The sequence below is a fragment of the Sus scrofa genome, chromosome 16 (assembly GCF_054392235.1).
Source record: "Sus scrofa isolate SSC_HxYL_T2T_F1_AM1 chromosome 16, Sscrofa_HxYL_maternal_Yorkshire_Landrace_v2.0, whole genome shotgun sequence".
NCBI classification, from domain to species: Eukaryota; Metazoa; Chordata; class Mammalia; order Artiodactyla; family Suidae; genus Sus; species Sus scrofa.
The window spans coordinates 86,554,712-86,570,457 of record NC_139398.1 but is presented as its reverse complement, the minus strand read 5'-3'; the positions used below and the strand labels follow the sequence as shown (position 1 = coordinate 86,570,457).

The following is a 15,746-nucleotide window of genomic DNA, read 5'->3' as shown; positions in this document are numbered from 1 at the left end:
AAGTTAAGGATGGGTTATAATGCAGTGCAGATATATGGCATTTCGCTATTATTGATAACCTCTGAAACCAGTACTATTCAAACATGCAAACAGTACCACCTGGGAGGATGACAAGAGAATCTTGATGCAAATGCTGTACTTTGGAGAAGCACGAGAGCAAGAATTGAGAAGGAAAGCCCATTCTTTTATGTAGATCAGCACACTTTCCTTTTTATTTATTTTATTTTTTTTAGGACCGCAGCTGCAACAGATGGAAATTCCCAGGCTAGGGGTCGAATCAGAGCTGCAGCTGCCAGCCTGCACCACAGCCATAATAACATGGGATCCAAGCTGCATCTACAAACTACACTGCAGCTCATGGCAGTGCCGAATCCCTAACCCACTGAGCAAGGCCAGGGATTGAACCCACATCCTCCTGGATACTAGTCGGGTTTGTAACCTCTGAGCTACAGCGGAAACTCCCATCAGCACACTTCCTAAAATGACTTTGCCATGCATTTCCAAGAAATATCCTTATAACCAGAAGCTCCATATGATCAAGTTTTCCTTGCTCTAATTCACCATGCAGGTTTCCTTGAGTACAGAGACCCCCAAACATCAGTAGCTCATGACACATCTGGAAGCATCTTCCCAAAGCAGCGGTTAACAGACTGTAAACTTTGATTGCAGTAGATTTTACCAAGAACATATATAGCCTTCCTTCACTTGAAACAAAAGAACTTCTTTCTGAAACCACAAATACATAGAAAAATCTTCCTGCATGCTTCTTCTATGTCTTGATCGTGTTTTAAAATGGAATTTCAGGCGTGTTCACATTTCTTCCGTCACCCTGGAACACTTGAACGGGGCTTATAAAGTGGAGGACGGAGATGGTGACATCAGGGACCCATATTTAAAGCAGCACCTGGTGAAGACCTACTTTGTAATCAACCCCAAGGTCAGTATTAGAGAGTCTGCAATTAGCCTATGACGTCTGTGATTAAAAGTGAAAAGGGGCAGTTACTGACACGGAAAGTATTTTGTAGTCAAAAAGCAATGAAATTCTTTGCTAGTCTTTGCCGCTAAAGTGACTTGAAATGCCTATGTATTTCGTAACAGTGAATTCGGATTTTTTTTTTTTTTTTTTGTCTTTTTGCCATTTCTTGGGCTGCTCCCGTGGCATATGGAGGTTCCCAGGCTAGAGGTCGAATCGGAGCTGAGCTGCCAGCCTATGCCAGAGCCACAGCAACGCGGGATCCGAGCCGCGTCTGCGACCTACACCACAGCTCACGGCAACGCCGGATCGTTAACCCACTGAGCAAGGGCAGGGATCGAACCTGCAACCTCATGGTTCCTAGTCAGATTCGTTAACCACTGCACCACGACAGGAACTCCTTTTTCTTTTCTTTTTTTTTTTTTTTTTTTTAGATATTTATTAAAGAACAGTTGAAGTGAATTGCCCGTGTCTGTGCAAAGAATAAGGTCCGTATCACAAGGCCATATGTGTTCTTTGGTGTTAATCAGTGTATATGCTAGTGCGTGATGGGCCCCTCCTGGCAGCTGGGGAATTAAATAAAGATAAAGATTTTGCTCAGGGACATGATAACTCTGCTGCAAGAAAAACCTCCCTTACCTGGAACCCCAACCATCCCAAGTAGACAGTTGCAGTTTCTTACTCTTCACACACATCAGGCCAGAGCAGGGGGGCTTTGTACGCTCATCTCTTTTAACCCACCTCAGATTCCTGCCAAATGAGTATTATTGCTGTTTACAGAGAAGAAACAAGCTCTGTAGCTTCCTCCAAATCACAGGCTGCTAAACAGCGCAGAGAGCAGCAAGAAACACCCCTCAGTTGTCAAAACCAATATGGCGGAATCGATAAGGTCAAGTTTATGGACGTTTACTCACAACAGACGTCCTGAAACCCCCGTTTCACCTTTGGTGACCAACTTCCAACTAACTAGATGGTTGATCTGGAGATAGATGGGTGACTAGCAGGAAAACTGCCGGGTACGGGGCAGGGGGTGGCACAGGGAAAAGGTAAAAGAACAAAAATGCATACACAGGACCCTGTGTCCAGGCAAAGAACATCAAAACACTGGTATTCAAAGCTCTTGGGCATCAGAAAACAGCCCTAAACTCGAACAGCTGCCGCTTGTGGAAAAGATGAAAAAGGCCCAACCATCAAGCAAACAATGAAACAGATCAGCATATTCTGTTTAAGAATTAACTTTATGAAGATGTCCCTTAAAATAGCTCATTGTTGCTTCCTACATTTCAATTACAGGTAAGTTTTGTTGTCAGGAAAAAAAAAAAAAAATCACTCAGCTCCAACAGCTTGTGACACTGAATACCAGTCTCTTCCGAAAGGAAAGCAGGCAGAAGCCAGGGAAAGGGAGAGGCGTGATGCTAGAGGAATCTGCTGAATCCAGGGAAGCTTCTGGAGGGGGACAGGGCAGGGGAGGGCGAGGGAAGGGTGCACCCCGGGCGCACAGGGCTAACGCTCTGTTCTCACCCCAAGGGAGAAAGACGGAGTCCCCAGCACCTCTTCAGACCTCGCCACACCCTCGATGGAGCCAAGATGAGGGCCTCTGTCCGCATGACCCGCTACCTGGAGTCCTGGGGGGCGGCCAAGCCCTTCGCCCATCTGCATCACCGAGACAGCATGACCACAGAGAACGGCAAGATCAGCACCACGGTAAGGCCTCCGAGCTGGGCCCTGGGACACCCTGGAGCTGGGTGAAAGCTGGTCCCCCAACAGGCATCTCCTGCCAAAACAACTTCTGTCTGTCACGAGGCAAGCTCAGCATCTTCTACGAGGTGTTTGCCTCTTACAAACAGCCGTCAGCTCATCGGTGGGCACCAACCCTGCCTGGCTGAGGGTTTGGATTTTTTTTTTCTATCCTTTTCTGTTGTTCGTGATGGAAGGTGATGGAAAGTGGAAGGCGAAGGACCGTTTCGGCTCCTTGGGCAGCTCCACCTGGCGGAGGGTTTGAAGCTGGCGTAGCTTCCACATTATAACTTTATAACCCAAGACGGTGCTATTTACAAGCAACAGTAGCAAGTGAATTGAACTCGTTTTTTTTTTTTAAAAAAATCCAGGTTTGTGTTGTGCTTTTGCTCTCATCACGCAGAAAGCCTGAGCATCTTAATCAAAGAACAGAAGGAGGCGTGATGTTCTTGGAGTTGGAGCCGCTGCATTTAAACTCGCTTTGTCACCCATACAAGTTCAGGCTGCGTCGGAAGCCATAGACATTCTATTGCTGGAGTTCCTTATTTATATCATTCCAACTGCCACCAGAGAATCAAGTCCCTCTGCTCCTTACAGCAGGGGCGTTTCCAATAAGGTGGCCAAAATGCAGATAGACGATAGAAAAATTCATAAGATGGGAGAAAAGTGAATATAATGGAGCACTTAGAAGAATCCCAGGGGTAAATTTTAAAACAATCGCTGAGTGAAATTCACAGAGAAGGGCGTTCACAGTCCGAGGGATACAGCTGAGGTAAAAAAGAAAATGGGGTGTCACATCCCTCTTAGCAGCTGATTAGAAAGACGCCTACCCAGCTGGGAGGGAGAAGCGGACCTGTTCTGTCTCCCAGTGTCACAGTCAGACAGCCATGCCCTACAGGCAGGGCTCAGCCTTCTTGTGTTGACTTAGTTCTCTCTCTTCTTCAACTTCCTTGTTTGTTTGTTTTTTCCCCCCACTAAAAAATAAATGATGCGATGGAAGCTCAGGATCCATCAGGCAGCCAACAGAGACCAGCAGGGAAGGTCCTAGAAGAATTTGCATCCTGTTGGGGAAACAAATAAACAAACGAGGTGACTCCAGGGGCTGCTGAGGGCCATGCCGAAGAGGAAATGGAGCAGGGTCTTAGGGACTGAATGGCGTGGCCACTCTGGGTCGGGGGCTGGGGACGTCTCGGAAAAGGGGAGGGGTCCGTTGGAGAGGAGGTGGCAGAACGAATTCAGTGGCCCTGAGATGAAAGTGAGCCGGTGTCTTTGAGGGCAGAAAGGAGGCTGGGGTGGCTGTGGTGTCATCAGCCGTGAGCCACGGGAGGGCTTTAGGACGAGAGGCTCCGAGCAGTCATGTGTAATCTGTTCTGATTATAATGGCAAGTCCGTGGAGGGTCTTGAGCAAGGGAAGGGTGTTGTGCAAAGACCGCTGTGGGTACTGGAGCAGGCCTGCGGGGGTCTCGGTAAGGAGCCTGTCCGCTTAGGCTTAGACTTTAGCGATGGAAACCGTGAGAAGCGAATTCAGGGTACAGTCTGAACGTGAAGCAACTAAGACATGGTGATGGAGTGGGTGCGTGTGAAAAGGAGGATCAAGATGAATCCGCACTCATTTGGCTGCCCGCCTAGAAGAAGGACGATGCCATTAACTGAGACGACAGAGACTCGGGGAAAGCCAGGGGGTGGGGGTGGGAAACCAAGACTTTGCTGGTGGACAGCTTCAAATCAGGACGCCTTTCCACCTCGAAATGCAGCTAGGAAGTTGGAAAGTGGATGTACTGGTCCCAGAGGCAGGGCAGAGGCCCCAGGGGGAGTGTGGGTGGGAGAACTGTCAGGTTTCAGGTTCTGTTGGAGACCGTGGAGCTGGGTGAGGTCATAAGCAGAGAAAAGGGCCCGTGAGTGGAGATGGAGGCCCTGGAGCCTTCCAGCAACTGGGCCTGTTAGAGGAGAAGCATCCTAAGACTCTAAGATCTGGTTGTCAGAGAAAATGAATGCTTCTATCACTCTTTTGGAAAAAAAAAAAAATTGGACAACTTTACCCTAATACTGCATTTAGTATTAGTGCTGAGGTCACATAACTATATCCCTTATTGATTTGTTACAGACCAACAACAGTTGGTTGGTTGGCTGGTTGGTTAGTAGGTTGGTTTTCCAGAAATAAGAATCATACCTAAGTATTAAAACATGGTTTTCGGTGCTGCTTCGCATGTGCACCTGTGAACCTAAGATCTTGCTTTTCCAGGTGTGGTGTTGGTGTTGTGGTGTTCTGGTCAGTCTTTGTTGTCTCAAGACTTAAGAGCGACTGTCCCCCTTACTATCTCAGCAGGGCACAGTAGGACAGATTTCAGCCTGACTTCAATCTGTTGTTAGGTGTTAGGGGAGCCCCTTCCGTCAAGAGAGAGCTGCAACTGACTAGTGCTTTGAGTTTCAGGAAGTTGCATATCAAAATCAGAGGATCTGTGTTTGTATAACTGAATGCCTTTGTTGGACAGCAGAAAGTATCAGCACATTATAAATCAACTCTACGTCAATAAAACTTGTAAAAATGAAGGAAAAAAAATCAGAGGCTCTCCAGAACAAAGTCAGTTTTCTTGACCCTCTAGCCTCACCAGTCCCAGATACAGAGCCTAGGGCCTAGCTTAGTAGCAACAGAGGGCATCTTAAGAAAATCCTGAGGCTTTGGTTAAGTTATGAACCCCTCAGACTAACTCAGCAGTGTCCCTTACTTTCAGAAAGACCCCATTGTCTTTCCTATTAATTACATCCCAGAGTCAAACAGTTTTCATGGCCAGCATTATTATTATTTTTTTTTTTTTGTCTAATCCCCTATGCAGAACTTCATTAATTCTTTTGTTGTTGTTGTTGTTTTAAGGGTCGCACCCACGGCATATAGAGGTCCCAGGCTAGGGGTCAAATCAGAGCTACAGCTGCTGGCCTACACCACAGCCACAGCAACACAGGATCCGAGCAGCATGTGCGACCTATACCACAGCCCACGGCAACACCAGATCCTTCTTAACCCATTGAGGGAGGCCAGGGATCGAACCCCCCACCTCACGGCTCCTAGGCAGATTAGTTTCCACTGCACCACAACAGGAACTCCAGAACTTCATTGATTCTTTTTTTTTTGTCTTTTTTTTTTTTTTTTTTTGTCTGTTGTTGTTGTTGATGTTGTTGTTGCTGTTGTTGCTATTTCTTGGGCCGCTCCCGCGGCATATGGAGGTTCCCAGGCTAGGGGTCCAATCGGAGCTGTAGCCACCGGCCTACGCCAGAGCCACAGCAACGCTGGATCCGAGCCGCGTCTGCAACCTACACCACAGCTCACGGCAACGCCGGATCGTGAACCCACTGAGCAAGGGCAGGGACCGAACCCGCAACCTCATGGTTCCTAGTCGGATTCGTTAACCACTGCGCCACGACGGGAACTCCTTCATTGATTCTTGATGTAACGTTGCTAGAGCTGGTAAATAGTGCATGATTTCACATGACATGATAAAACTTGGAGTTCAGTTATTATTTTTTAAGCCTTGCCTTCTCCTAGGCTACACACATTTCCTAATCTAACCTTGGAGATCAAAGCAATGAAGAAAAGTTTCCTTGCAGCTGCTTTGTTACAGCTTTTTTTTCATTTCCATTGAAAACATACAAACATACACAGTTCCTGCTGTGGCACAATGGGATCCGCAGTGTCTCTGGAGCACTGGGCTGAAGGTTCGATCCCCCGCCCGGCTCCGTGGGTTGAAGGCTCTGTCATGGCCATGGCTGCGGCACAGGTCACAACCATGGCTCGTATCTGATCCCTGGCCTGAGACCTCTATATGCCTCTGGGTGGCCAAAAGAGAAAAAAAAGAATCTTGCGTTTTTCTAGGTCTTCTATTGAACATTTGGCAGTAGGACGCTCCACCAATAAACTCTGACCCTATCTCCCTCCTTCTCACTGGCCTTTTTTAGGAATTCCAGCACTCATACATAGATTTCTCCTTTTTGGTAAATGATTCTCAGTTTCACCTGCTTAACCAGTGGTCCCATTTCTTAACAGCCCAGATCAGGGATAAGGATTGACTATAGATTTTGTGATGTGTGTTTTAAAGCATTGTCTAAATTTTTGTCGGATGCCAAAACTCCAGTTCCACCTTATTTGTCATCTGCCATAACTTTAAAACGATTCTGTGCATGCATTGTGTGAAATCACATCTGCAAATGTCAGAACGTATGTATTAGAAATTCAAATAATCCCAATACAACTAACCTCCAGAATGTATAGATTGCCCCAAGAGTCTGAACATAAACTGAATTTTTGGTCTTGTTTCACATTTATAATGAAGTTCTTTTTCTCTGCATGGACAATTATTTGTTACCAAAATGATATTTTCCATGATAAAAGAAGGAATATGTCATACGTTGTTATTGCAAGATCCTTAAAGTACATTTTTTGGCATCTAATACCCTTTTTTTTTTTAATAGGATGTACCAATGGGTCAGCATAGTTTTCAAAATCGCACTTTAAGGTACAGTATATCTTTTGCCTTCTATTTTTATTAAAGGCTTGATTATTTTCTTATTTATCTCCAAGGGTAATTATCATCAATTGTAGTAATTTTGAAGGCTACTTCTTCTGGAAAAAAAAAAAAAAAAGAGCAGCTCCTTGTGAAAAGCCCTGTTAAACTGCTTTCAGCTTCTAAAAATAAGATCACTGGTGTCGTTGTATGAGAGTTGAGAGAGAGAGAAGGAAAAATACTTCTAGTAAATGCTTTAGATGTTTTCATTGTTTTCTTAAAATGATTTGTTTTAATCAGTAGTGAAACATTGAATTTCCTTAAAATTAATATGTTATTTAAAATGACATTTTGGGGGGTTGAAACCTAGAGATAAAAGCAAGATTAAGTCCAGCCTTTCTGGAATGAAAAGAGGAGCTTACCCACCCTGCTCAAAAAAAAAAGAATAAAGACTTTCCGCCAATGTCCGGCGTCTCTGTGTTTTCCTCCACGAGATCACAGGCACTAAGCCTTTTGTTTGTCTCTGTCCCTCCTGCTTTGGGCTCAGAGTGTTACTTTAGCATTGGCTTGGAAGTTAAGTATTTTCCCTTTTTTTTTTGGGGGGGGTCTTTTTAGGGCTGCACCTGCAGCACACGGAGGTTCCCAGCTAAGGGTTGAATTGGAACTGTAGCCCCCGGCCTATGCCACAGGCAGAGCAACACCAGATCTAAGCCACGTCTGTGACCTACACCACAGCTCACGGCAATGCCAGATCCTTAACCCACTGAGCAAGGCCAGGGACTGAACCCGCGTCCTCATGGATATTAGGTTCGTTACCACTGAGCCACCATGGAAGTTAAGTATTTCTACTGAAGATGTCAGGATAATTAACGGGAGGCTCCAGATTCATCAACCTTTCTTTCCCCACCGAGACATGAAGTTACTCCTATAGAAAATGCATTGTTTCCAAGTAAAAAGATGAACATAATTAGTTAGATCATTTCCTGCCAAATCTTTACAAAGAGTGCGTGCTGTTCCAAAGCCCTCTGTGTGGCTTTGCGTGGTAAGGAGCTCTAACTAGTATTTTGTGCATAATTTGAAATCTTAACACTGACATGTAACACTCCTAGTCTTATGTCACAAGGAAAATTGGACTTACGGATTTTTGAAGTGTTGTTTATTTTTTAAGTGGCAAATGCCAAATTAAAGAGAATTTAAGCTAATTTAAGAAATTTGTTGGGAGTTTCCATCATGGCACAGTGGAAATGAATCCAGCTAGGAACCTTCAGCTTGCGGGTTCAATCCCTCGCCTCGCTGAGTGGGTTCAGGATCCGGCGTTGCTGTGAGCTGTGGTGTAGGTCCCAGACGCGGCTTGGATCCTGCATTGCTGTGGCTGTGTAGGCCAGCAGCTACAGCTCTGATTCCACTCGTAGCCTGGGAACTTCCATATGCCACGAGTGCAGCCCTAAAAAGCAAAAAAAAAAAAAAAAAAAAAAAAGAAAGAGAAAAGAAATACGTTGGACCCCATAATGTACCTTGCGAAAGCTTGACTCTTGAGGCCAATAAGAGATTAACACATCTGCAAACAGCTGTCTACGACAATGTCACGGACGTCCTTTTGTTTTGTATGTGACATGTCCTGTGAGCTCTCTGCTCCTCCCTGCAGTTCTGCTTTGGGGGTCTATTTCCTGGGATGATTGTGGGAAACCCTTGGTGCAGCGACAGTAAGGTGTGGGCAGTGTCTTGTGCGAAGGGAGCCTCTGAAAGACAGTGATCAGTAGCCATCATTTTTGTTTGTACCAGGCCTGTGGAAGATCTTCCTTCATCCCTACAGCATCAGGGCATCACTGGCATTGCCAGCCTCATTTTAGGAAGGAAGAAACCAACCAAGGTGCTGGGTTAGGAGAAGGCCTAGAGTCAGGCAGCGGGCAAGGCCGGGCTTTGTGTCTGGACTCGGTGATGCCGAAACCTGTGGTCCCAGCTGCTCTACTGCCCTGCCTGGTCTCTTAAGAGCCTGTTCCATATCTGCCTCCCATCCTCTGGGGAGGCTGGTCTTTGGTGCCCCCAGGCCTCATGGAGAGAGCTCGAGGCAGCCTCATCCTGGCTTCCCTGGCGCGTGCTGCCTCTGTATCATGGCCGATGTCATAAAACCTCCCTGAGCCTCCAGCCTGGCCGTGACCCAGCCTCCCGTTATCTGAGACAAAGCAGGACCTCTTCTGGGCCTCCAGAGACCTAATGGCCCAAGTCTGGGGTGGGACGGGTCAGGAAGATACTCCCAAGAGAGAGTGGAGAGGAACTCATTTCGGTAGCAGAGGTCCCCAAACTACAGAGACAAGGGAACTGTCCTTCTCTTAGGAACTGTTGTCCACAAAGTCAGTGAACACAAAGGATGCATATTTATTGTGTTAAAATACAAAGGAAGACTCTTTATTCACTGGCTGCATCCTGTACCACATTTACTCTGTTGACGACCCCGCGGGCACCAGCTAAGCTAGTCCTCCCCACATGCGCAAAGACAGCGCCGTTGTTAGCCTCAGACTTAAGATGGAAGGATTAAGTTTTCCTGTGAGCCCCAGACACCTATGCTGGTCCTTCTTAGACCTGGTGACTCTTCTTGAAAAAGAAAGCCACGAAGTCGAAGTCAAGAATCTTTAAGTCCAGGCATAGAGCTGATGAACAGAAAATGAAGCACCGAAGACCAAGGCTGCTCTTCAGCCACAAATGACCATGAGCCGCAGCAGGTGCCTGCTCAGGGGCCTTGCTTTTTATAAAAGAAGGATCAGAATTAATTTGCCTCCCAGGGTAGCTGGGAATTGGGCTAAAACCAGTTAATTCCACTGGCTTTGCATCTGTAGGTGCATCGTTTAATATCGTTCTGCTTTAGAACCCAGACTGCCCTTGGCCTGTTGAAAGAAGGTGTGACTCCACAGACAGTGATATCATATAGTGGGGTTACCCATCCATCGCATTAATGATAATTCCATGAGATTTAATTACAGATAAAAATGACATTGCATATTTAATACTATTCTTACCTATACAGAGAGGCCTTCTAAGCCCAGAAAAGTATTATTTTTATCCCAAAGTAGAAGGGCTATTCTGTGAGTAATTTAAGCCACGGCCACACAGAGGCTCCTCCTGCCCACTGTCATCGGACTAGGTGACTTGTCCACCGTTAGACTCAGACGCAGGCTGATTCAGGCCCGCTCGGGAAGGGCCAGGCTGTGCTTCTACTCTTTGCAGTAGGTGTTCAACTTTGCAAAACCAGTATTACATCGATTTTCTCCTTTATGTCATTTTCATACTAATTGTCCAGTTCACCTTAGAGAACGCATTATTTTTTTTGGCCCAGGTTCTTTGCAAAGCATTTTATTTTATGGCTGAAGATCATTCATTTCTGAAATCAAGTGAGTGGTCTGGGTTTTCTGTGAATCGTGCTTTTTCGAAACCTGAGGTGCGTTTAGATACATACCATTAAGCTTTGATGTGTCTCCAATAAGACTGCAGTTCTGCAAATTCTTGAAAACCAACCAAGGAAAACAGGAACAGGAGGGATTATTTTGTCAGGCAAACCAGATTTTTGCAAGGGAGTTTCCAAAGCCAGTATGTTCTATCATAGAATAAAGTTTATAAAGGCAACAATTCAAAGAATAGTGCATCTCTTAGGACAGAAAGTTCCTGTCTTTCAATATTGCTTTTTTAATTTCACTCCAAGTGAGTGGTAAGGCAACATTTTCCTGCATCAAGGACTCTAGTCAGGTCCTTCAGTCCCCAAAGTGTCTATATGTTAATAAAGAAGCTGTTTTCCTTCTTTTTTTTAATTCAATAAACAATTGGATAGAGGTTTTGGCTTCATGGAACAATAGGTGTACTGTTTCGTGTAGTCATTAAGAGTCTCACCCCAAATATTTCCTCCTTCCTACAGAACCAAGTCACAGAAGAAAAGATTTGAAGAGGAATTGAACGAAAGGATGATTCAAGCAATTGATGGAATCAATGCACAAAAGTGAGTACTTTTTCATCTTAAATTATCATTCACCTCTTATTTCCACCCTTTTATTTGAAAATAATGACATATGTTCCCAAAGAATTTCACCCCAGACTCTGTCATACTTATCATGACAAAGCCAACAGTTCGTTTATTTCACTTCAATCATCCTTAATAATAGCTTTTGTTAATAGCATTCACCTTTAAAAATTTTTTTAATTCCTGCCTAATAAGTCCTCCCCATGTAAATTACTGATAAACAACATGATGTGTAATCATAGAAAAAGTGTAGCATAATGTATTCAGGAAATATATTTTTTTAAAACTCCGTAGAGATGCCACATGGGGAAATGATTAAGTTGGATTTTGTGACACCCTCCCTTCAAAATGCATCTCTTCCTTCCCCCTCCACCCCTGTGAAATCAGAGAGCTTGGAGGAGCCAGTGTTTTAAACCCTGGAAGAGGGTCTTCAGCATTAGAATCTGAATTCAGAGACAACGGGGGAAAGACTGATTGTTTGGAGGGCAAAAGATGGTTCAGTTTACGAAGTCAAGAATTGCTGTTGTGGGAGTTCCCTGTGCGGTTTAGCAAAAACGAATCCAACTAGCATCCATGAGGATACAGGTCCGATCCCTGGCCTCCATCAGTGGTTGAGGATCCAGCATTGCCGTGAGCTGTGGTGTGGGTCGCAGACTCGGCTCGGATCCTGAGTTGCTGTGGCTGTGTAGAGGCGGGCAGCTGCAGCTCCAATTCGACCACTAGCCTTGGCAACATCCATAGGCCGTGAGCGTGGCCCTAAAAAGCAAAATAAATAAATAAATAAGAATTGCTGTTGTAGTTTTAAATGGTCCAAGAATGCGGCAGAGAAGATTTAAAGAAGGTGGTGGCTTTCCTGGCCTGGACAGAATGGTTGTGTTCCCTGGCCTTTGAATTCCCCTCAGTCTACACTCAGTCCTGGCTGAACTCAAGGAGGGCAGGAAGTCCACGACTCCATACAGAGCCCAGGACGCATCAGATGCTCCATAAATGTTTGTTGAATTAAATTGTAGTGAAAACCTTAGCAGATCCAAATGAAAAGCTTCTATGAAAAAGTTTTCATCCTTATGAAAACCTATTTAATTTTTATCATGAATATTGACTCAGGGAAATGTATAAATGATTTTCAGCTAGAACTCTGCCTCCAAAATTAAGTTACACAGCTTTGCAAAATGCTTGACTCTTCTAGACGCTTCCTAGTAAGTGTTCATTTTAGACTATGTATGGGACTTATGAATAACATTGTGTGTGTGTGTGTGTGTGTGTGTGTGTGTGTGTGTGTGTGTGTGTTTGGAATTGCATATGTACACAGTAAACTATCTTGCCGGGGCTAGAGTTGCCGTTCAGACCTGCTGGCACATTGAATGCACACCTGCCTGGTTCCCCTTTGTACGCCCCAAGTAGATAAAGCCTTCCACCTGCCATCGTTGAGTGCTCAGGGCACGTCAGCAGTCCCTGGACAGATGCTTCGCCCTGCCTGGTACCACGATCAGTGTGAAAAACCGTCTTGACTCTGCCCTGGTGGAACCCTCAACAGCTCACAACTGAGACACAATGATTACCGGAAATGTCCTGGCAGCTAAATTCAGGGCAGTCTGATTTCACACAATGTGGGTTTATTCAACCAGAGGAAATAGCAGTGGCTGCGCTGTGACCAACTGGGATAAAATGCATCAGAAGAAAGAAGAAATCTTGTCCCCTGGTAAAGTTTAGTTTACAATGCTGCTCGTAATAATAAGAAAGAATGTAGCAAGTTCCTGTTGTGGCTCCGGGAAACAAATCCAATTCAAATCCATTGCCATGTGGCTTGCAGGTTCAGTCTCTGGCCTCCCTCAGTGGGTTAAGCATCCGGTGGTGCCGTGAGCTGTGGTGTAGTTTGCAGACAAGGCTCAGATCTGGTGTTGCTGTGGCTGTGGCCAGCTACAGCTCCTATTTGACCCCTAGCCTGGGAGCTTCCATATGCTGTCAACGCGGACCTAAAAAGACCAAAAAAAAAAAGAATGTATAAAATCAGTCTCAACATGTCTTCATGCAAGACCCATAACTTGTTAGACTACTTTGGTGCCCACCTTGAAAATGATGCCCCAGAAGGAATCGTTGGAAAGGACAATCATTGGCTTTGCTTTATTTTTGTCAAGGTTGTTGGTGAACTGTCTGTTTATGCTGTGCCATTTAGTATTCAAATACACACTTAGTTACCACCTTTGTGGGGTTTTGTTTTTTTGTATTTTGTTGGTTTTTTGGTTTGGTTTTGTTTTGTTTTGTTTTGTCTTTGTCTTTTTAGGGCCGCACCTGCAGCATATGGAAGTTCCTGGGTTAGAGGTCAAATCAAAGCTGCAGCTACTGGCTTATGCACAGCCACAGCAACACGGGATCCGAGCCACGTCTGCAACCTGCACCCCAGCACATGGCAATGCCCGATCCTTAACCCGCTGAGCGAGGCCAGGGACTGAACCTGCATCCTCATGGATACTAGTTGGGTTCTTTACTTAGGAGCCACAGCGGGAACTCCCCACCTTAGTGTTTGAGCATGGTTTTATTCATAAGTCATGTTTAATGTTGGTGTAACCACTTATGTTGTAATTTTCCCAACATGTTTCAGAAATTAAATGGGGGACATGTCATGCTGTACTCCAAAATCAAAAGAGGAATTTTTTTAAGTGGAAGCGATTACTCACCTATTTCTTAATTGGCTCCACTCGGGTTGTGTTATGCCCTCTGCTCATTAACTCCTCTTGTTCCTCCATAAGACGTTCTTCCGATCTTATGAGGTTTTCCACTCGAGGGATGAATAGGGAATCCAGAGTGGATGTGCCACTCAAGTTGTTTTCTGTTATTGACATAAAACAGTGATTTGTGTGCGGACTTTCGTGTATTCAGTCCTTTACTTATTTAGCATTTGTTGAAGGTCGAGCAGTGTCGTCATGTGCTCGGCATCAGGCACACAGGGACCCAAGGCACAGCGCCAGCCCTCAAAGCCCTAAGTGATGGGAAGAGAGATGGCTGAGCAGATGCCACGACAGGGAAAGAGGACCACGACAGCCCAGAGGAAAAGCCTGTTACATTGCACCGAAGCGTGTCTGTTTTCTGGAGGAGGTGACACCTGAGCTAAATCTGGGAGGAAACTAAGAGAAAGAGAAGGGACGCTCCAAGTTCACAGCACAGCCCTGGGTCAAAGGCGTGCTTTTTGGTTCTCACCACAGTCCCGACACTGGACATCCTTGTGGGAGCTTCAAGGGTGAAGAGGCTTGACTGTAACGGGCATGGGGGCTGCCTCGGAGCCGCCACGGGGATGGTGAGGTCCGAGGGCAGAATGACCTTCTCCTGCAGGCTGATGTCAGGGAGGAAGGATGAGCCCAGCAGTGACTGCTTCAAGGAAGAAGCCACGGGCCAACTGCAACCTGCCGTGGGACAGGAAAGCAAAGGCGACAATTGCGAGTCTAGGATCCTTCCCATAAATGTCTACACACACGCAGTTTTGCTTCAGGACTAAGGGATATAGGACAGCTTTGCCCCCAAAGATAAAGGAAAATAAGAAGTTCTCCTGGGGCGCAGCCGGTTAAGGATCCTGAGTTGTCATTGTGGGGGCTCGGGTCACTGCTATGGTGCCACTTAGATCTCTGGCCCAGGAACTTCCACGTGCCAAAAGAAAAGGAAAACAAAATGAAATAAAAGACATTAAGGAGTTTCTGTGGTGGTGCCGCAGATACGAATCCGCCTAGGAACCGTGAGGTTGAGGGTTCAATCCCTGGCCTCACTCAGTGGGTTAAGGATCTTGCATTGCTGTGGCTGTTGCATAGGTCAGCAGCTACAGTTCTGATTCGACCCCTAGCCTGGGAATCTCCATATGCCATAGGTGCAGCCCTAAAAAGCAAAAAGAAAAAACAAAAACAAAAAAGCGGAGAGATATTAAAATGAACATCATGAAATGTGAAGCATTAGTGACAAATTTTTAAAGATTTGATTGTGAAAAATAAAAATACAAAACAGTACTTGGATGCACTTAAAATGTGTGTAGATATTTTGTTTTTGTCTTTTAGAGAAGCACCTGCGTCATGTGGAGGTTCCCAGGCGAGGGGTCCAGTCGGAGCTGTAGCCGCCAGCCTCGGCCACAGCCACAGCAACGCTGGATCTGAGCTGCGTCTGCAACCTGCACCACAGTTCACGACAATGCCAGATCCTTAACCCACTGAGCAAGGCCAGGGGTCGAACCCGAGACCTTATGGATGCTTGTAGGGTCCATTAACTGCTGAGCCACGATGGGAGCTCCAAAATGTGTGTGGTATTGGGGTCTATCTTAGAGAAAGCGATGGTGCTGGCTTTCTCAAGGTCAGTCCCTAAGGGTTCAGGATCTAATGTCAGACATACATTTTTTATGATATAGTTTTTAAAAATCTGCTCTGAGGAGTTCCCGTCGTGGCTCAGTGGCTAACGAATCCGACTAGGAACCATGAGGTTTCTGGTTCGATCCCTGGCCTCCCTCAGTGGATTAAGGATCCGGTGTTGCCGTGAGCTGTGGTGTAAGTTGCAGACGCGG

At 45.7% G+C, this 15,746-nt stretch overlaps 1 protein-coding gene across 2 annotated transcripts in view; it reads left to right on the top strand.

Moving 5' to 3' along the window:
• ADCY2 (adenylate cyclase 2) overlaps nt 1–15,746 on the top strand; it is a 426,457-nt gene that overhangs the window by 302,129 nt on the left and 108,582 nt on the right. For both annotated transcript variants that reach the window (XR_014831042.1, XM_021077007.2), the window contains exons 9-12: nt 805–937; nt 2,501–2,677; nt 7,175–7,218; nt 11,111–11,191. Coding sequence is in view for 1 of the 2 variants with exons in the window: in XM_021077007.2 (XP_020932666.2) it covers nt 805–937; nt 2,501–2,677; nt 7,175–7,218; nt 11,111–11,191 (435 nt within the window). In the remaining variant the exon portion in view is untranslated. The remainder of the gene's footprint in view (nt 1–804; nt 938–2,500; nt 2,678–7,174; nt 7,219–11,110; nt 11,192–15,746) is intronic.